Below are 20,977 nucleotides of genomic sequence, written 5' to 3' on the forward strand. Positions count from 1 at the left end.
CCCACCCCCCTCTGCTCTAACCACCAGCCCCCACTCCCCTCCCAGAGCAGGGGAGAGAACCGAGGAGTCCTGGCTCCCAGCCCCGCCTGCTCTAACCACCAGCCTCCACTCCCCTCCCAGAGCAGGGGAGAGAACCCAGGAGTCCTGGCTCCCAGCCCCGCCTGCTCTATCCACCAGCCTCCTCTCCCCTCCCAGAGCAGGGGAGAGAACCCAGGAGTCCTGGCTCCCAGCCCCGCCTGCTCTAACCACCAGCCTCCACTCCCCTCCCAGAGCAGGGGAGAGAACCCAGGAGTCCTGGCTCCCAGCCGACCCCTCCCGCCAGCGTTCTGGCTGGTGGGGAAATCACTAGGGGCTGGAGCCAATCCGCGCCGTGGGGCGGGAGGCCCCGGCCATCCGCAGCCGCTGAAGGACTCCCTGTCCCGGCCCCTGGCACACGCGTCTCGGTCCCGGTGCCTGCAGCCGCCCTGCCAGCCTCCGCCTTCCTCAGCTCCCCTCCGCCGGCGGCTCCCTCTCTCCCTCCCCCCCTCCCGGGGGGCTCTGTCTCTCCGGTCGGTCCCCGGCCCGTCCGGTCGGTCCCCTTCCTCTTTCCCACGCGCTCTTCCCTTCTCCGCCTTTCATTTCCCCTTTCCCTCCCTCCCCTGCCCCCTGGTGATTCCCCAGGCCCTCCTGCCTTCACTCCTCCTTTTCCCCATTCTCCCGCTTCTCCCCCCCGGGCCGGTCCGTCTTTCCTTTTTCATTCCCTCTTTCCCCGCTGCTCGCCCTTCCCCGTCCCCCTCTGGCTTTTCCTCTCCCTTCGGGTCTCCTCTAGTTCTCTTTCTTTCTTTCTTTCTTTCTTTCTTTCTTTCTTTCTTTCTTTCTTTCTTTCTTTCTTTCTCATTTAATCCATTTCTTTCTTTCTTTCTTTCTTTCTTTCTTTCTTTCTTTCTTTCTTTCTGTCCCCCCCCGCCCCGCTCCAGGATCTCGGGTCAGGTCTAACAGACCGTCCTGGGGGCTTGACCTTTCCATTTCTTCGCACAAGACCCAAGGCGCGCCCCCCCCCCCCGGCACCGCCCCACCCGGGGGTCTCTGTCCCTCCCGGGGCTCCGAGCCGCCGAGATGCCGACGGGATTTCAGCAGATCAGCAGAGGGGAGGTAAAACCGGCCGGATTGGAGCTGGGGGGGGGGTTTGAGGCAGAGCAAGAATATGGGGCCTTGGGGGGGCTGTGGGGGGTGATGGGGCTGGGGGGGCAGTGTGGGGCCATGAGGGGCAGTGGGGAGTGATGGGGGCTGTGGGGGGTCAGCATGGGGCTATGGGGGGCAGCATGGGGCTGTAGGGAGTGATGGGGACCTTGGGGGCCATCATGGGGCCATAAGGGGCAGTGGGGAGTGATGGACCTGGGGGGTCAGTGTGGGGGCCATGGGGGGCAGCGTGGGGCTATGTGGGGCAGTGGGGAGCAATGGGGACTGTGGGGGGCAGCGTGGGGCCATGGGGACAATAGAGGCCGTGGGGGGCAGTGTGGGGCCATGGGGGGCAGTGGGGAGTGATGGGGCTGGGAGGTCAGTGTGGGGCCATGGGGGGCAGCATGGGGCTGTGAGGGGCAGTGGGGGGTTATGGAGGTCATAAGGGACAGCGTGAGGCCATGGGGGGCTGTAGGGAACAATGGGGACCATGGGGGGTCAGTGTGGGGCCATAGGGGGCTGTGGGGAGTGATGGGGACTGTGGGGGGCAGCATGGGGCTGTAAGGGGCAGTGGGGGGTGATGGAGGCCATTAGGGACAGTGTGGGGCCATGGGGGGCTGTGAGGAACAATGTGGACCATGGGGGTCAGTGTGGGGCCATGGGGGGCTGTGGGGAGCGATGGGGACTGTGGGGGGTAGCGTGGGGCCATGGGGGGCAGCATGGGGCTGGGGGGGCATGGAGGGTGATGGGGGCCATGGGGCCATGAGGGGCAGTTGGGGAGTGATGGCGCTGGGGGGTCAGTGTGGGGCCATGGGAGGCAGCATGGGGCTGGGGGGCCGTGTGAGGAGTGCAGCTGGGACAGTGCAGGGGTGCCAAGTGGGGGGCAGTATAGGCCAAGGGGAAGGGGGGGACTGTGAGCGAAACTGGGGGTGCCTTGCAGGGGGTTGCATCCGCCCTGATTCTCCTTGAGCTTATTGAGTTTTGGAGGCCATCTGTTCCCCACATTTAACGTCCCGTCCCATCCCCCCCCCCCCAGCTCCCCTCCTCCCTGGCAATAAAATCCTGCCCCCTGGCCATGGCATTAACGAGGAAAACGTGGGGCTATTTATACTCCACCCATTGTGTAAGGGCGGGTGGGGGTGGGGGTGCGTGACCCACCTCACGTGTCTGGGCTGCCCTGGGTTATTTGTCATACATGTGGGGGGGGGCACGGGGGCCTCTGGCTTGGTATCCGGGACACGCGGGGGGTCTGTGGGATATGGGGCATGCATGTCCGTTCTGCTGCCCGGATTTGCGGGGGGGGGAGCAGTCTGTAGGGTGCATAGGACACACGTGGGATGCCTGATCTAGGTTACACGGCGGGCGGGTGTTAGTCATACAGCCCAGGTGGGGCATATCTGCATGGTGTCTAGCACACGGGTGTGACGCCGTGGGGCTGGACCGGGGCCCACGGCTCCCGGGTGGGCTGTCATATCGCTCGGGCCCCACCGAGGGCACCAGCCGTTATGGTCAATTTCCCGATCCAAAAAATCTCCGTTTCATGATTTCAGCCCCGCTCTGAAGGCAGCGCAGAAGTAAAGGTGGCGATACCACGACCCCCCCTAAAATAACCTTGTGACCCGCCCTCCCCCCAACTCCCTTTTGGGTCAGGACCCCCAATTTGGGAAACGCTGGTCTCCCCCGTGAAATCTGTGTAGTATAGAGTAAAAGCACACGAAACATCAGATTTCTCGGGTGGGGGGGCACCAGATTTCACTGGGGGGAGTCTGGATTTCACGGTGGGAGACCAGATTTCATGGGGGAGGAGACCGGATTTCACGGTGGGAGACCAGATTTCACAGCAGGGAGACCAGATTTCATGGGGGAGGAGACCAGATTTCCTGGGGGAGGAGACCAGATTTCATGGGGAGGGAGACCAGATTTCACGGGGGGGGGGGAGACCAGATTTCACGGGGGAGGAGACCGGATTTCACAGCAGGGAGACCAGATTTCACGGGGGAGGAGACCGGATTTCACAGGGAGGAGACCAGATTTCATGGGGAGGGAGACCAGATTTCACGGGGGGGAGACCAGATTTCACAGGTAGGAGACCGGATTTCACGGGGGAGGAGACCGGATTTCACAGGTAGTAGAACGGATTTCACAAGGAGGAGACCAGATTTCATGGGGGAGGAGACCAGATTTCACGGGGGAGGAGACCGGATTTCACGGGGGAGGAGACCGGATTTCACTGGTAGGAGACCAGATTTCACGGGGGAGGAGACCGGATTTCACAGGTAGGAGACCAGATTTCACGGTGGGAGACCAGATTTCACGGGGGAGGAGACCAGATTTCACAGGGGAGGAGACCAGATTTCACAGGTAGGAGACCGGATTTCACGGGGGAGGAAACTGGATTTCACGGGGGAGGAGACCGGATTTCACGGGGGTGGGGAAGACCAGATTTCACGGGGGATGAGACCAGATTTTACGGGGCAGGAGACCAGATTTCACAGCAGGGAGACCAGATTTCACGGGGGAGGAGACTGGATTTCACGGGGGAGGAGACCAGATTTCACGGGGGAGGAGACCAGATTTCACAGGGGAGGAGACCAGATTTCACGGGGGAGGAGAACGGATTTCACAGGTAGGAGACCGGATTTCACGGGGGAGGAGACCAGATTTCACGGGGGAGGAGACCGGATTTCACAGCAGGGAGACCAGATTTCACGGGGGAGGAGACCGGATTTCACAGCAGGGAGACCAGATTTCACGGGGGAGGAGACCGGATTTCACGGGGGTGGGGAAGACCAGATTTCACAGTCTGCAACGCATTTTTCATGGCCATGGATTTGGTAGGGCCCCGTTTCCAGCCCACGTGAGGAGTCTGTCTGTTACCTAGAACACACGTGTGACGCCGTGTCTCGGCTCGGCTGTGTAGCTGGTCCGTCTTATAGAGCACGCATGAGAGGGATAGTGGGCCTATGTTATATAAAACACGCGTGTGGTCATCTGATATATGTTTTGTAGCATGTGGGTAGTGTGTTTATAAGACACATACATGTCCCAGTGTTTCTGTAACGCTGCACCATGGGGGGCATGTGTCTGTTCTTCTGAACATGTGTGGGGCACCGTGTGTCTTGTCTATGTTATGCCATGCTTCTGGGGGCACCGTGTGGCTGTTATACTCCACACGTGCGAGGGTTGAAATGTCCCATGCCATACGGACCATATACGTGACACTGTTATACTGGACACGGGGAAAGTGCCTGGTATACTGAACACACACGTGGCTCTTTTACCACGTATGTGTGGGATCGTGTCAGATCTATGTTCTCCAGCACCCGTGAGGGTCGTGGGCCTATTGACGCTCACACATGCGGTGTGATGTCGGGCCTGTGTTATATAGCACATGTGAGGGTAGCGTACCTATTAGAACACATACCTGGGCGTGGGGTCAGGTCTGTGTTAGGTCGCACACGCGTGTGGGGTCGTGGCAGGTCTGTGTTATGTAGCGCACGCATGTGGGGTGGTGTCAGGTCTGCGTGACCGATCGCATGCGTGTGGTGTCGCGGCAGGTCTGTGTTATGTAGCTGTCACAGTCCCCGGTGTGGGGGTGCCTCAGTTTCCCCTAGGCAGTTCTTACATATCTAGGGGGTGGGGTAAGGGTGTATGATCGTTGCAGAGCCCTAGAGGGCAGGGGTGTGCAGGGGGCTGGACACAGAGAATGGCCGACACCCTGTTTCCTGGCCACTGGTGGCCTGGCCCTTCCCCCCTGCAAGGTGAGAGCTAAAGGGTTGGAGAACAAAGGGGTCCGGTGCCCTCCTGGCCCGGGAAAGGGACAAAGCCCAGAGGAGGAGGGGCTGGAGGGAGTTTCAGTTTGGGGCTGGCTGGGACATGGAGTGAAGGGCAGACGGGGTCGTCTGGCTCACGGCCCCCAAAATGGACCCGGCTGAGGGGTCCTGTTCTCTGCACCTACAAGCTCTGTGTTAGACCATGTTCCTGTCGTCTAATAAACCTTCTGTGTTACTGGCTGGCTGAGAGTCCTGCCTGACTGCGGAGTGGGGGGGCAGGACCCTCTGGCCCCCCCCAGGACCCCGCCTGGGTGGACTGGCTGTGGGAAGCGCATGGAGGGGCAGAGGAGGCTGGAGGCTCCAAGGCACAGCTCACACAGCTTCCACCTTCCTGGGTCTGACGGCGGTGCGGGCGGGGAGGTGGGGCATCAGGCCTGGGTCGGGCGGTGCGGGCGGGGGTGGGGCATCAGGCCTGGGTCGGGCGGTGCGGGCGGGGGTGGGGCATCAGGCCTGGGTTGGGCGGCGCAGGTGGGGGTGGGGCGTCAGGCCTGGGTTGGGCGGCGCGGGCGGGGGTGGGGCGTCAGGCCTGGGTTGGGCGGCGCAGGCGGGGGTGGGGCGTCAGGGCTGGGTTGGGCGGCCCGGGCGGGGAGGTGGGGCGTCAGGCCTGGGTTGGGCGGCCCGGGCGGGGAGGTGGGGCGTCAGGGCTGGGTTGGGCGGCGCGGGCGGGGGTGGGGCCTCAGGCCTGGGTTGGGCGGCATGGCGGGGGGTGGGGCGTCAGGCCTGGGTTGGGCGGCGCGGGCGGGGGTGGGGCGTCAGGCCTGGGTTGGTTGGCGCGGGCGGGGAGGTGGGGCCTCAGGCCTGGGTTGGTTGGCGCGGGCGGGGGGGTGGGGCGTCAGACCTGGGTTGGGCGGCATGGCGGGGGGTGGGGCGTCAGGCCTGGGTTGGGCGGCGCGGGCGGGGGTGGGGCGTCAGGCCTGGGTTGGGCGGCGCGGGCGGGGAGGTGGGGCCTCAGTCCTGGGTTGGTTGGCGCGGGCGGGGAGGTGGGGCCTCAGTCCTGGGTTGGTTGGCGCGGGCGGGCGATAAAACGTCTCTGTTCTGGAAAAGCTTGGGGGGGGGTTCACCTCAGTCGGGGTGATTGTGCCCCACACATTTTTCCCTGACCCCCATCAGCGACACTGAGGCAGTAGCCAGAGGGGACTTTTCATGGGGGGGGGCCCTGTGGGGTTTGGGGGGGTTCGTACAGCGGGGTGGGGGGGCTGGTGATGGAAACATGGCTCTGGCTGGGGCGTAGCCCCATTCTCTGTACCAAGCTGGCAGAGAGGTGGGGCCAGGGGCAGGTGTGTTAGCCGTGGGGCTGCGGGGGAGGCCGTGCAGCGCTGCCCCCTGCTGGAGAGAATCGGGGGGGGTGACACCGGGAGCGGGGCCCTGCACTCAGTCGCGGGTGGGGGCGCGGCCGGAAGGGTTTGGCTCCGGTCTGTTTGGATAAGGCAGGATTTGCCTACCGGCCGGGGTGTGCGCGTGTGACTCGCCGGTGCACAGGTGTGCGTGTGCAGGATGCTCTGTGTGTTTGCACGGAGGAACGGGGGGGGGGTGTATGGGGGGGGCGCTCTGGGCCCCCGGCCGTGCCCCAGGTGCGGGGGGTTGATACCTGCAGCCCGGCCCCCAGGCTCAGCCCAAGGGTCTCCCACCAGACCCCAGCCAGCCAGCCACCCACCGGGAGCCGGTGCCCCCCAGAGGGGACAGGCCCCTGCCCCATTGCCCGCCCCCCTGAGCCAGCCAGGCCCCGCCCTGGGGCTTAGGGGGAGGTGTGGGGGGGGCACTGTTTACATTTCCTGGGTTTCCCAGCTCTGGGGCTTTTCCTAATAAGGGCTTTTTTTCAGCTGAGGCTTCTCTGGGGCAGGGCCCAGGCCCTTCATGGCCATCAGCGTGAGAACGTGGGGTGGGGGGGGATGGGAAGGGATCAGGCCCCCCTGTTTTATAATCACCCCCCACACAGACACACTGATAGGGGGGTGCTGATCCCCGATATTTCAGGGGAGCCCGCCACTGACCTACCTCTGTCACCAGTGTCCAGGGGGTCAGCACTGGGGCTGGGAGGGAGGGGTAGACAGGCGGGTGTGTGTGCAGAGGGCACCCCAAATCCATGCTCCCCCACCCCCCATTGGGGAATATGGCCTTTTCGGGGTCTGCCCATGCAGAGGGAGCAGCTGATGAAATCAGAGGTGGGGTTTTTTGCGGGGGGGGGGGACGCAGCATTGGAGCAGAGAGTGTGAGTGAATGAAACTTCAGTGCCCACTCCCCCCCCATTTTACAGAGGGGGGAAACTGAGGCATTTAAAGGGGAAGGGTCTCAGACACGCAGACAAGAACCCAGGAGTCCTGGCTCCCAGCCCCGCCTGCTCTAACCCACCAGCCCCCACTCCCCTCCCAGAGCTGGGGAGAGAACCCAGGCGTCCTGCCTCCCAGCCCCCCTGCTCTAACCCACCAGCCCCCACTCCCCTCCCAGAGCCAGGGAGAGAACCCAGGAGTCCTGGCTCCCAGCCCCCCCCCCACTCTAACCAGTAGATCACCCTGTCTCTCTCCCTCCCCCACTCGGAAGTGCAGCCGTGCCTGATTCAATGCCAACTGCCCAACCCCTTGTCTGCCAGCTGCAGATATGCCCTGCCCTATAAGTCGGGCCCTGGGGTGGGGGTGGGGTACGTGGATTTGCAATTGTTTCTCACTCTATCTGTGCAGCGCCCGGCGCGACGGGGCCCCAATCTCAGTCCGGGGGGGTGTGGGCAGCGACGGGGCCCCAATCTTATTCCGGGGGGGTGTGGGCAGCGCCCGGCACGACGGGGCCCCAGTTTCGGTCTGGGGGGTCTGGGGGCAGCGCCCGGCGCGACGGGGCCCCATCTCGGTCTGGGGGGGTGTGGGCAGCGCCCGGCACGACGGGGCCCCAGTTTCGGTCTGGGGGGTCTGGGGGCAGCGCCCGGCGCGACGGGGCCCCATCTCGGTCCGGGGGGGTGTGGGCAGCGCCCGGCACGACGGAGCCCCAGTTTCGGTCTGGGGGGGTCTGGGGGCAGCGCCCGGCGCGACGGGGCCCCATCTCGGTCCGGGGGGGTGTGGGCAGCAACGGGGCCCCAATCTCATTCCGGGGGGGTGTGGGCAGCGCCCGGCACGACGGGGCCCCAGTTTCGGTCTGGGGGGGTGTGGGGGCAGCGCCCGGCGCGACGGGGCCCCATCTCAGTCCGGGGGGGTGTGGGCAGCAACGGGGCCCCAATCTCATTCCAGGGGGGTGTGGGCAGCGCCCGGCACGACGGGGCCCCAGTTTCGGTCTGGGGGGGTCTGGGGGCAGCGCCCGGCGCGACAGGGCCCCATCTCGGTCCGGGGGGGTGTGGGCAGCGCCTGGCACGACGGGGCCCCGTCTCGGTCCGGGGGGGGTCATGTGGAAAGCAGACCTGGAAGCAGATGGTGGCAGGGGAAGAGAACAGGTCAGGCTTAGTCAGAGGACAGGGGGACGCACGCTGCGAAATCCTTCGGTATTTGCACGGCGGGCGGGGGGGGGACACTACCCCTCTTCCGTCGTGCGAGGCGGTGCAAGCCCCTGTGGGTTTGCACGAGGTTATGCCTCCTCTCCGTCGTCACGCAGAGGCCGGGTAAACCTGGGCTCCTTTGCACGGGGCCGGGCAACTTTCGGCGTTTGCACTCCCGGTGCTGCGAACTGCCCTGCCGCAGTGCCGGGTGCGCAGGGAGAGATGGGGTCCCCCCCTCCCCCGCCTCCACGGCTCCCCGGGGGCGCGGGTCAGCTCACCTGCAGGGGGCGCCGCTTGTGTCTCCGCAGGGGGACGAAGTCCCGCGGGAAGCCAGGCCGAGGGTAACCTCGACCCTGGTGCTGTCGGTCTTCACGGCCGTGCTGGGGTCCCTGCAGTGCGGCTACAACATCGGTGTCATAAATGCCCCCCAAAAGGTAAGAGATTCCCCCTCAACGGCACTTTCCCCACTAGGGGGCGCCAGCTCCCCTCCAGCCCCAGGGCGGGGACTGGCTGGCTCAGGGGGGCGGGGAACGGGGCAGGGGCCTGTCCCCTCTAGGGGGCGCCAGCTCCCATCCAGCCCCAGGGCGGGGACTGGCTGGCTCAGGGGGGCGGGGAACGGGGCAGGGGCCTGTCCCCTCTAGGGGGCGCCGGCTCTCACCCGGCCCCAGGGCGGGGACTGGCTGGCTCAGGGGGGTGGGGAATGGGGCACGGGGCCTGACCCCTCTAGGGGGCACCGGCTCTCACCCGGCCCCAGGGCGGGGACTGGCTGGCTCAGGGGGGCGGGGAATGGGGCAGGGGCCTGTCCCCTCTAGGGGGCGCCGGCTCCCACCCGGCCCCAGGGCGGGGCCTGGCTGGCTCAGGGGGGCGGGGAATGGGGCACGGGGCCTGACCCCTCTAGGGGGCACCGGCTCTCACCCGGCCCCAGGGCGGGGACTGGCTGGCTCAGGGGGGCGGGGAATGGGGCAGGGGCCTGTCCCCTCTAGGGGGCGCTGGCTCCCACCCGGCCCCAGGGCGGGGCCTGGCTGGCTCAGGGGGGCGGGGAACGGGGCAGGGGCCTGTCCCCTCTAGGGGGCGCCGGCTCCCCTCCAGGCCCAGGCCGGGGACTGGCTGGCTCAGGGGGGCGGGGAACGGGGCACGGGGCCTGTCCCCTCTAGGGGGCGCTGGCTCCCACCCGGCCCCAGGGCGGGGCCTGGCTGGCTCAGGGGGGCGGGGAACGGGGCAGGGGCCTGTCCCCTCTAGGGGGCGCCGGCTCCCACCCGGCCCCAGGGCGGGGCCTGGCTGACTCAGGGGGGCGGGGAACGGGGCAGGGGCCTGTCCCCTCTAGGGGGCGCTGGCTCCCATCCAGCCCCAGGGCGGGGCCTGGCTGGCTCAGGGGGGCGGGGAATGGGGCAGGGGCCTGTTCCCTCTAGGGGGCGCCGGCTCCCACCCGGCCCCAGGGCGGGGCCTGGCTGGCTCAGGGGGGCGGGGAATGGGGCACGGGGCCTGACCCCTCTAGGGGGCACCGGCTCTCACCCGGCCCCAGGGCGGGGACTGGCTGGCTCAGGGGGGCGGGGAATGGGGCAGGGGCCTGTCCCCTCTAGGGGGCGCCGGCTCCCCTCCAGGCCCAGGCCGGGGACTGGCTGGCTCAGGGGGGCGGGGAACGGGGCACGGGGCCTGTCCCCTCTAGGGGGCGCTGGCTCCCACCCGGCCCCAGGGCGGGGCCTGGCTGGCTCAGGGGGGCGGGGAACGGGGCAGGGGCCTGTCCCCTCTAGGGGGCGCCGGCTCCCACCCGGCCCCAGGGCGGGGCCTGGCTGACTCAGGGGGGCGGGGAACGGGGCAGGGGCCTGTCCCCTCTAGGGGGCGCCGGCTCCCCTCCGGCCCCGGGTCAGGGAAGCTGAGCCCTGTTTCGGATCAGTGCAGAGGGGAGGGGGGGGCCCAGTGAGGGGCATCGGGGACCGACCCCTTTTCTCTGCCCCCCCACCCCGCCCCCGCCCAGATCATCGAGGAGAACTACAATGCCACCTGGCTGGCGCGGCACAGCTCGCCCATCGACCCGGCCACGCTCACCACCCTCTGGTCCCTGTCGGTCGCCATCTTCTCCATCGGGGGCATGATCTCCTCCTTCCTGGTGGGGGTCGTCTCCGAGTGGCTGGGCAGGTAACGCCTCTCTGCCGCCCGCTGCCGGGGGGCGCTCTCCCCCGGCAGGCGGGGCTGGCCCCAGGGCGGCGCTGGGGGGCAGGGAGCAGGGCGGGGGGCTCGGCAGGGGGCGCTCTCCCCTGGCAGGCAGGGCTGGCCCCAGGGCGGCGCTGGGGGGCAGGGAGCGGGGGCGGGGGGCTCAGCAGGGGGCGCTCTCCCCCGGCAGGCGGGGCTGGCCCCAGGGCGGCACAGGGGGGCAGGGAGTCGGGTGAGGGGCTCGGCAGGGGGCGCTCTCCCCCGGCAGGCGGGGCTGGCCCCAGGGCGGCGCTGGGGGGCAGGGAGCAGGGCGGGGGGCTTGGCAGGGGGCGCTCTCCCCTGGCAGGCAGGGCTGGCCCCAGGGCGGCGCTGGGGGGCAGGGGGCGGGGCGGGGGGCTCAGCAGGGGGCGCTCTCCCCCGGCAGGCGGGGCTGGCCCCAGGGCGGCACAGGGGGGCAGGGAGTCGGGTGAGGGGCTCGGCAGGGGGCGCTCTCCCCCGGCAGGCGGGGCTGGCCCCAGGGCGGCGCTGGGGGGCAGGGAGTGGGGTGGGGGACTCGCCAGGGGACACTCTCCCTGGGCAGGCAGGGCTGGCTCCAGGGCGGCGCTAGGGGGCAGGGAGTGGGGCAGGGGGCTCGGAAGGGGGCGCTCTACCCTAGCAGGCAGGGCTGGCCCCAGGGTGGCGCTAGGGGGCGCGGTGGGGCAGGGAGCAGGGCGGGGGGCTTGGCAGGGGGTGCTCTCCCCCGGCAGGCAGGGCTGGCCCCAGGGCGGCACTAGGGGGCGTGGTGGGGCAGGGAGCCGAGGGGCTCAGCAGGGGGCGCTGTGCTGTGGGGTGTGGTGGCCAGTACGGGGTGCTCTCCGCCCCAGAGACCCCTGGGGCCTCCCCCGTCATCAGTCTGCTTGGGCGGGGCGCAGGGCACATGGGGCTGGGGGCCCCGCGTGTCTCACCCTCTCTCCCCTCCCCCGTCCCCAGGAAGCGGGCCATGATCATCAATAACGCCCTGGCCTTCCTGGGCGGGGCCCTCATGGGCCTGGCCAAGCTGGGCTGCTCCTATGAGATGATGATCCTCGGGCGGTTCCTGATTGGGGCCTACTCAGGTAACGGACAGCGCCCGCCGGCCAATCGGAGGGTGGGGCCCCTGGGCGGATGGGTGGGGGGGTGGATGCCGGGGGATGTAGGCTGGGGGTGCCATGGGGGACGGGGGTTCCATGGGTGGGTGGATGGGTGGGGTGGTGGATACCAGGGGATGTAAGATGGGGGGGTGCCATAGGGGATGGGGGGTGCCATGGATGGGGGGAAGCCTGGGTGCATGGGTGTGGTTGTGGATGCTGGGGGATGTAGGGTGGGGGTGCCATGGGTGGGTGGGGTGGTGGATGCTGGGGGATGTAGGGTGGGGGTGCCATGGGTGGGTGGGGTGGTGGATGCTGGGGGATGTAGGGTGGGGGTGTGGGTGCCATGGGGGGTGGAGGTGCCATGGGTGGGTGGGGTCGTGGATGCCAGGGGATGTATGATGGGGGGGTGCCATGGATGGGGGGAAGCCTGGGTGCATGGGTGTGGTTGTGGATGCGGGGGGATGTAGGGTGGGGGTGTGGGTGCCATAGGGGATGGGGCTGCCATGGGTGGGGGGGAGCCTGGGTGGATGGGGGGGCTGGTGGATGCTGGGGATGTAGGGGGGGGTGCCATGGGGGACGGGGGTTCCATGGGTGGGTGGATGGGTGGGGTGGTGGATGCCGGGGGATGTCAGGTGGGGGGGTGGGTAAGCTGGGATCTGGGCGGATGAGCAGTGGGTGCTGCGGGGTGCGGTTGGCTGGGTGCCCCGGGACCTGGGTGGGGGCCGTCATTGAGTTCTGCATGTCACAGGTACCACCCCCCCACTTCTTGCCATGGCTCAGTCATTAGCATACAAGCCCCACCTCTTAAAGGGGGCGCTTTGTAGGGGACGGGGGGGACCAAAACCCTCTGCCTCAACTCCCCCCCACAGACCTAGGAAGTACAGCCCCCCCCCCCCAACATCCTACTAATCTGCTGTTCCCTTCCCCTCCCGTCTCCCCCAGGGCTGGTTTCTGGCTTGGTCCCCATGTACGTGGGTGAAATCTCCCCCACCCACCTGCGGGGGGCGCTGGGGACCCTGCACCAGCTGGCCCTCGTCATCGGGATACTCATTGCCCAGGTAACAGGCACTTGCGGGGGGCTCGGCAGCGGGCGGGGGGCCGGCAGGGGGCGCCGTGATGCCATCTCTCTCCCCCCCCCGGCAGGTGTTCGGGCTGGACTCCCTCCTCGGCACCCCCGAGCTCTGGCCCCTGCTCCTGGGTCTGACCGTGGCCCCGTCGGCCCTGCAGCTGGTGCTTTTCCCCTTCTGCCCCGAGAGCCCCCGGTACCTCCACATCGTCCGCAACAAGGAGTCCAAGGCCAAAGAGAGTGAGTCCCCCCGCGGGCCCCTCGCCCGCCCCCCCAGCCGCCCGTCTGTCCGTCCCTCCCTCCTTCCGCCCGCCCGCCCGTCTGTCCATCCATCCCCTCTTCCGCCCGCCCGTGCGTCCCTCCCCTCTTCCGCCCGCCCGTCTGTCCGTCCATCCCCTCTTCCGCCCGCCTGTCTGTCCATCCATCCCCTCTTCCACCCGCCCATGCGTCCCTCCCCTCTTCCGCCCGCCCGTCTGTCCGTCCCTCCCTCCTTCCGCCCGCCCGCCCGTCCGTCTGTCCATCCCTCCCTCCCTCCCTTCTTCCACCCACCCGCCTGCCCCTCCCCTCTTCCGCCCGCCCGTCTGTCCGTCCTTCCCCTCTTCCGCCCGCCCGTCTGTCCGTCCATCCCCTCTTCCGCCCGCCTGTCTGTCCATCCATCCCCTCTTCCACCCGCCCATGCGTCCCTCCCCTCTTCCGCCCGCCCGTCTGTCCATCCTTCCCCTCGCCCGCCCCCCCAACCGTCCGTCTGTCCATCCCTCCCTCCCTCCCTTCTTCCACCCACCCGCCTGCCCCTCCCCTCTTCCGCCCGCCCGTCTGTCCGTCCTTCCCCTCTTCCGCCCGCCCGTCTGTCCGTCCCTCCCCTCTTCCGCCCGCCCTTCTGTCCGTCCTTCCCCTCTTCCACCCGCCCGTGCATCCCTCCCCTCTTCCACCCGCCCGTCTGTCCATCCTTCCCCTCGCCCGCCCCCCCAACCATCCGTCTGTCCATCCCTCCCTCCCTCCCTTCTTCCACCCACCCGCCTGCCCCTCCCCTCTTCCACCCACCCGTCTGTCCGTCCCTTCCCTCTTCCGCCCGCCCTTCTGTCCGTCCTTCCCCTCTTCCACCCGCCCGTGCGTCCCTCCCCTCTTCCGCCTGCCCGTCTGTCCATCCTTCCCCTCGCCCGCCCCCCCAACCGTCCGTCTGTCCATCCCTCCCTCCCTTCTTCCACCCACCCACCTGTCCCTCTCCTCTTCCGCCCGCCCGTCTGTCCGTCCTTCCCCTCGCCCGCCCCCCCAACCGTCCATCTGTCCATCCCTCCCTTCTTCCACCCACCCACCTGTCCCTCTCCTCTTCCGCCCACCCGTCTGTCCATCCATCCCCTCTTCCGCCCGCCCGTCTGTCCGTCCCTCCCCTCGCCCGCCCTCCATCCGTCCGTCTGTCCATCCCTCCCTCCCTTCTTCCACCCACCCCCCTGTCCCTCCCCTCTTCCGCCCACCCCCTCATCCGTCCGTCTCTCCATCCCTCCCTTCTTCCACCCGCCCGCGTGTCCCTCCCCTCTTCCGCCCACCCTTCCGTCTGTCCATCCCTCCTGTCTTCCACCTGCCCGTCCGTCTGTCCATCCATCTCCCCATCCCTTTATCTATCCACCTCCCACCCACCCAACTCTGTGGCTCTCAACCTATTTACCGTTCTGGGCCAAGCCAATACTATGTCGATGGCCCTGAGAACGTCACGTGGGCTGCAGCTCTGTGCCGATTGGGTGGCAAGTGGCCTGCGGCCTCCGTTTGAGAGCCACGGCTCTAACTGCTCTCTCCCTTCCAACTCCTACTGACCTGGCCACCCGCCCCTCCACCAGCCACCCCCTCTCCTCTTCGGCCCTCCGTACGGCCCCTGCCCACCCATGACTCATGGATCCATCCCCATCGATCGCCCACCCCCTTCGTGACCCAGCCCTCCCTCCACCCCCTTTGCGATCCAGCCCTCCGTCTCCCCAACCCATGCGTCATCCATTCCTCCCCCAACCCATCCGTCCACCCCCAACCCATCCGTCCATCCCCATCTAGTGACCCAGCCCTCCGTCCACCCCCTTCGCGATCCGGCCCTCCGTCTCCCCAACCCATGCGTCATCCATTCCTCCCCTAACCCATCCATCCACCCCCAACCCATCCGTCCATCCCCATCTAGTGACCCAGCCCTCCATCCACCCCCTTCGCAATCCAGCCCTCCGTCTCCCCAACCCATGTGTCCACCCCCAAGCCATCCGTCCATCCCCATCTAGTGACCCAGCCCTCCGTCCACCCCCTTTGCGATCCAGCCCTCCATCTCCCCAACCCATGCGTCATCCATTCCTCCCCCAACCCATCCATCCACCCCCAACCCATCCGTCCATCCCCATCTAGTGACCCAGCCCTCCGTCCATCCCCTTCGCAATCCAGCCCTCCGTCTCCCCAACCCAAGCGTCATCCATTCCTCCCCCAACCCATCCGTCCACCCCCAACCCATCCGTCCATCCCCATCTAGTGACCCAGCCCTCCGTCCACCCCCTTCGCGATCCGGCCCTCCGTCTCCCCAACCCATGCGTCATCCATTCCTCCCCTAACCCATCCGTCCACCCCCAACCCATCCGTCCATCCCCATCTAGTGACCCATCCCTCCGTCTCCCCAATCCATGCGTCATCCATTCCTCCCCCAACCCATCTGTCCCTCCCTCCGTCCCCATCTGTCTACCTGCCCATCTGTCCATCCCCCAACCCACCCCTCCATCCCCATCTACCTACCTACCCATCTGTCCACCCCCAACCCACCCCTCCATCCCAATCTACCTACCTACCCATCTGTCTACCCTCCATCCCCAACCCATCCATCCATTCCCCAACCTATCCATCCATCCATCCACCCATCCATCTATCCATCTCCCAACCCATCCATCCATCCCCATCTACCTACCTACCCATCCTTCTACCCTCCCAACCCATCCATCCATCCCCATCTACCTACCTACCTGTCTGTCCACCCCCAGCCCATTCCTCCATCCCCATCTACCTACCTACCCATCTGTTTACCCCCCAACCTATCCATCCATTCCCCAACCTATCCATCCATCCCCATCTATCTACCCATCCATCTGTCCACCCCCAACCCATTCATCCATCCCCATCTATCTACCCATCCATCTGTCCACCCCCAACCCATCCATCCATCCCCATCTATCTACCTCGCCATGTGTCGACCCCCCACCCATCCCACTATTAATCCAATCCCTCCCTCCCCCTGAGTCGTCCCACCCATCTATCCATGCCCCATCCCTCTGTCCGTCACCGCCACATCCCTTGCTCTCCCCGCGCCGGCAGGTTTGAAGCGGCTGACGGGGTGCGGAGACGTGAGCGAGGCGCTGTCAGAGATGAAGGAGGAGAAGCGGCGCATGGACATGGAGCGCAAGGTCTCCATCGCCCAGCTCTTCCGCTGCCGGATCTATCGCCAGCCGCTGCTGATCGCCGTGGTGCTCCAGCTCTCCCAGCAGCTCTCCGGCATCAACGCGGTGAGAGGTGGGGGTCGGGGCTTGGTTCACGGAGGAGCTGGGGGAAGATGGGGTCAGGCGTGGAGCTTGGTTGGGGGGTGGAGCTTTGGGGAGATGGTGGAAGGAACCTGAGGAAATGGAGGTGGAGCTTGGCTGGGACCTGAGAGCTCTGGGGTGGAGGCTGGCTGGGGACGGAGCATGGGGGGAACTGGGGCAGAGCCTGGGAGAGGTGGGGACGGACCTTGCTGGGGGTGGGACCTGGGAGAATTGGGGCAGAGCATGGTTGGAAGAGATGGGGGTGGAGCTTGCTGGGGGGGCAATTGGGGTGGAGCAATGATGGGAGAGAGAGGGTGGGACTTGCCGGTGATGGGGCCTGGGGGATTTGGGGCAGAGTCTGGATGGGGGTGAATGGTGCTGGGGGGATGGGGCTGGAGTCTGGGGGATGGGGTGGAGCCTGAAGAAGAGGGATCAAAGCGAGACCCCATGGGATCGGGTGGGGGGGGGGAGAGTCCGACTAGAGCCGGCTCTGACCCCCCCTTCTCTGCCCCCCCAGATATTCTATTATTCCACCAGTATCTTTGAGTCGGCCGGGCTGGAGCAGCCGGTGTTTGCCACAATCGGCGCTGGGGCCATCAACGCCGCCTTCACCGTTGTTTCGGTAAGAGATTCCCCCCCCACCCCAGCCAGCTGCCCCTTGGGGGGTGGGGGCATCCACACCCCACCCCTCCCAAATCTTATATCGGTCCCCCTTGTCTCTCCCTCCCCACAAGCTGTTCCTGGTGGAGCGGGCAGGCCGCCGGACGTTGCACCTGGTGGGGCTGGCGGGCATGATGGTGTGTGCCGTGGTGATGACGGTGGCGTTGGTGTATCTGGTGAGCAGCCGGGAAGTGGGGACTGGGAGCCTAGGGGTGAGCACGGCCCCCCCAGGGCTGCGCTGGGGCAGCGGCACTGACGGCCACCCCGCCCCTGGTGGCACCGCAATGCAGGTTCTCAGCCTCGTCTCTCTCCCCCGCCAGGAGCGAGTGCCGGCCATGAGCTACATCAGCATGGTGGCCATCTTCGGCTTCGTGGCTTTCTTCGAGATTGGGCCGGGGCCCATCCCGTGGTTCATCGTGGCCGAGCTCTTCAGCCAGGGGCCCCGCCCGGCGGCCATAGCGGTGGCCGGGTGCTGCAACTGGACCTGCAACTTCATCATTGGCATGGCCTTCCAGTCCATGGCGGTGAGTGCACCCCCACAGGTGGGGTGCGTGCAAAGCGATCCTCGGACACACCCGCAATGCCACACAACTGTGTGTAGACATGCATGAGCACGCAGGCACCAGAATAGTGAATGCCGGCTCTTACAACTGGGAATATGCCCACGGGCAGGGGGGGCAGGGACCCACAGCAGGGCTGGGTCCAAGACTGGCTCCTAGGCGGGAGCAGGGCTGGGAGTGGGAACAAGCCGGCATAAGCGTGACTGCAGCCACGGGTGGACAAATGGTGCTCACACGCGCTCGCTGGCAAAACCAGCCCGCACCTCCCTTTGCATCCAGCACTCACCCCTCCTCTCCTCTCCCATAGGACGTCTGCGGGCCTTACGTCTTCCTCATCTTCGCGGCCCTCCTCCTGGGTTTCTTCCTCTTCACCTACTTCAAAGTCCCTGAGACGCGGGGCCGGACCTTCGATCAGATTGCTGCCGCCTTCCGACGCACCCCGTCTCTGCTAGACCATGAAGTCAAACCCTCCACCGAGCTGGACTGTCTGGGGCCAGACGACAATGCCTGACCCAGGGCGGGAGCGATCGGCCAGAGAGAGAGAGACAGAGACACAAGAGGAATGTAACCGTAACCGAGCACTTTAACGACACAGCAAGGTTTAGAGATTTTTAGAATAGTTGTTTTGTTTTTAGATTTGTGGGTTTTATTTTTAAGATTATACATATATATATATATACAGCAAGAGAGTGATTGTGTTGTATGTGTGTGTGTGTGTGTGTTTATCAGGGGCATGGAGATAAAGTTGTGTTGGGAGCTGCAGAAGGAGCTCGGTTAAGTGACAAAGGAAGGGGAACCTGGAGGAGAATCCAGCTCAGCTGCTTGCCTGCTCTTGGAATTGGAGGCAGGGAAAGACCGCCCTGAGACCATATCCAGCAGCTGGAACAGATGTTCAGGCATTCCCGAGCAGCATATGACAGTAGTAGGCTCCAAAACCGTTGACTCCAATGGGATTCTGCGTCGATTCAGAGACAGGAGACTTTTCTATCGATGAGAAGGTAGGAGGAAGATGCAAAACTCTGGTGGAGTTCTTTTGGTCCTACCGAACGTTGAGCCAAAGGGCCAGAATGAGCGAGATCTCCTCTCTAGCTCTCGGCGTTAGAGCGCGGAAGGTTGGAGCAAGAAGGCCATGCGTCATGGACGCCGTCAAATGCCCTGCCTCCGTCGCTGAACGGCAAGGCTCCTACGGACAGGAGCTGTGGCTCTCTGCCCTATGCATGGTCCATGTAGTACAGTGGCCCGTGTCCGAGAGTGGCCAGCACTTGATCCCTTGGAGGAAACCTTTCAGCGATACAGTGGAGTCACCTCTTAACTCCCCATGGCTGGCGATTGACTCCTAGTGGCAAGAACTTCCATCCTTTTCCATCCAAGCCAGCAGAACTGAGGTCTGGAGATGGGATCTCCTATGGTCCCCACCAGTTTGGGGCATCGTGCCAGTTTTTAGCCTAAAGCCAATCAGCTCACAGGCATATTGTTCGTTAAGTTGATGAGCGGGATTTTCTGGATGCTCTGACCTGGGACATCCCTTCCCATCCATCTTCTGAGGTTTGTAGGTGGTCTGAGGGGACCTCACCACTCTTTGTGATTGTCAAGACAAAGCGATTGTCAAGAGAAGATGGTCAGCTCATCTTTGGAGAACTGGTTGCGAGGGGCAGACAAGGGAGGGGGGAAAAGCTATCACCCAACGCGGGGAAGCTTTTGAGAAAGGGTGCGTTGGGTTTTGCGAATTGCAGTCCGCACCAGTTGCAAGTCAACACAGAACGTGGGACATCCGCTCCACAGCTCATGTCTACAGAGACAAGGAATGGCCAGATTGGATCAGACCCACGGTCCACCTAGCTTGCTATTGTGTTTTAACATGATGGTGTCCTCAGCCTTGCACACTTACAACCTCCTCGCTGCAACTGGCAAAAGGCCCCTAAAGCCCATTGGATATGTGTTGGTGGCCAGCAGAAGACAAGATGCTATGAAGACTGTGCTCAGCAGTCCAGGACAATTTGCTAGTTAAAGACGGTGGGATCATTGGTTGGTTTGTTTTTTTAAAGAAGGATGTAAATACAGAAGCAGCCAGAACAGAGCTGTTATAATTACTGCTCTCCATTTTGGCTGCTGGGTGACCAATGGAAGTCTGAAGACAGCCAGCTGAGTTGACCTACAAAGACCAACCTTGCTAAAATTTTAGCGATTAGACCCGACACTCCATCATGCCAGCTGTTGTGGGTGGGACAAAAGAAGAACCCGTTTAAGCAGATCACAGGCACAAGAGACGAATAGCTGTGCTTGAAGAGAGTTTATGGACGAAGCCAGGAAGCTTCTGAACGGTTAGTAGGATCTGAGAGAGTTTCTGTTTTGTAATTAACGGAGGCGCTTGTCTTCATGTCAGGGACACATGGAGGGGCATTAGCGCATTATGTGACCTTTTGTATTTCAGCGAGAAGAATAGGAGTACTTGTGGCACCTTAGAGACTAACCAATTTATTTGAGCATGAGCTTTCGTGAGCTACAGCTCACTTCATCGGAAGTGAGCTGTAGCTCACGAAAGCTCATGCTCAAATAAATTGGTTAGTCTCTAAGGTGCCACAAGTCCTCCTTTTCTTTTTGCGAATACAGACTAACACGGCTGTTACTCTGAAGCGAGAAGAATGTAAGTAATTCTTTGTATATAAAGGACAGAGTCAAACAGAGGCCAGTGTGGTTGTGTTTGCTTCATTGTAGACACTCGTGAATCTAACTGCTCCTATGGCAGAGGTGGATGTTATGAAAGAGAAAAGGATTTAAGGGAAGAATAGATCTAAGGGTTTTTTAACAAGGCTACGAACAGGCAGATTCATTGTGGCAAAGCAAAGGTGCCATTCTGAAATTCATTCCCAGGTTTCTGGGTGAATTACACTCGGCATTTGACAGCACCGTGGGTAGATCGTTTCATATTGACAAGGGAATGATAATTTATACTCAAGTCCAGATTTTTGGGGTGCCCTAGTTTGATAGCCCTTGGATACAGACCAATTCCTAGATCTTTTAGAAAAACTCCCCTTGTGAATTATAAATTGTTAGTGATGGAGACTCCACCACCACCCCTGAGTAAATTGTTCCGATGGTGAATAGCCCGCACTGACAAAAATTTAAGCCTTATCTCTAGTCTGAAATAAGTTCCCTCTGGAGTCTGCAAATTCTCAGAATTTCAAAACACTGGGACAGGCAGAAGTGGTCTCTGACCATGGCTGGAAATATTGCTTCCCCATTTTGGATGATGCTAATTTTAGTAGTTAAATGTGTTGTTGGTTGGGGAGGGGGGAGGTTAGGTGGATTTTGAGAGTCCCCTTAATTTTAATATTCTGCTGCAACAAACACATTGCAATTCATAGAGGCCAGAAGGGACCAGTAGACTGTCTCGATCTACAAGGCCATTAAATTTCACATTTCCCCCCTAGTAACAGTGTTGGACTAATGCATCTT

General features: G+C 64.2%; 1 protein-coding gene across 1 annotated transcript; it reads left to right on the plus strand.

Moving 5' to 3' along the window:
- The first annotated feature begins 1,050 nt into the window (after positions 1-1,050).
- Positions 1,051-20,049, plus strand: SLC2A4 (solute carrier family 2 member 4). Its single transcript, XM_074941175.1, has 11 exons — positions 1,051-1,131; positions 8,754-8,879; positions 10,421-10,581; positions 11,566-11,690; positions 12,648-12,763; positions 12,849-13,011; positions 16,099-16,286; positions 16,819-16,923; positions 17,036-17,137; positions 17,282-17,485; positions 17,829-20,049. Exons 1-11 carry the CDS (start codon positions 1,096-1,098, stop codon positions 18,030-18,032), a joined length of 1,530 nt encoding a protein of 509 aa, XP_074797276.1. The 5' UTR covers positions 1,051-1,095; the 3' UTR covers positions 18,033-20,049.
- The last annotated feature ends 928 nt before the right edge of the window (positions 20,050-20,977 follow it).

This window comes from Natator depressus, chromosome 28 (assembly GCF_965152275.1).
Source record: "Natator depressus isolate rNatDep1 chromosome 28, rNatDep2.hap1, whole genome shotgun sequence".
NCBI classification, from domain to species: Eukaryota; Metazoa; Chordata; order Testudines; family Cheloniidae; genus Natator; species Natator depressus.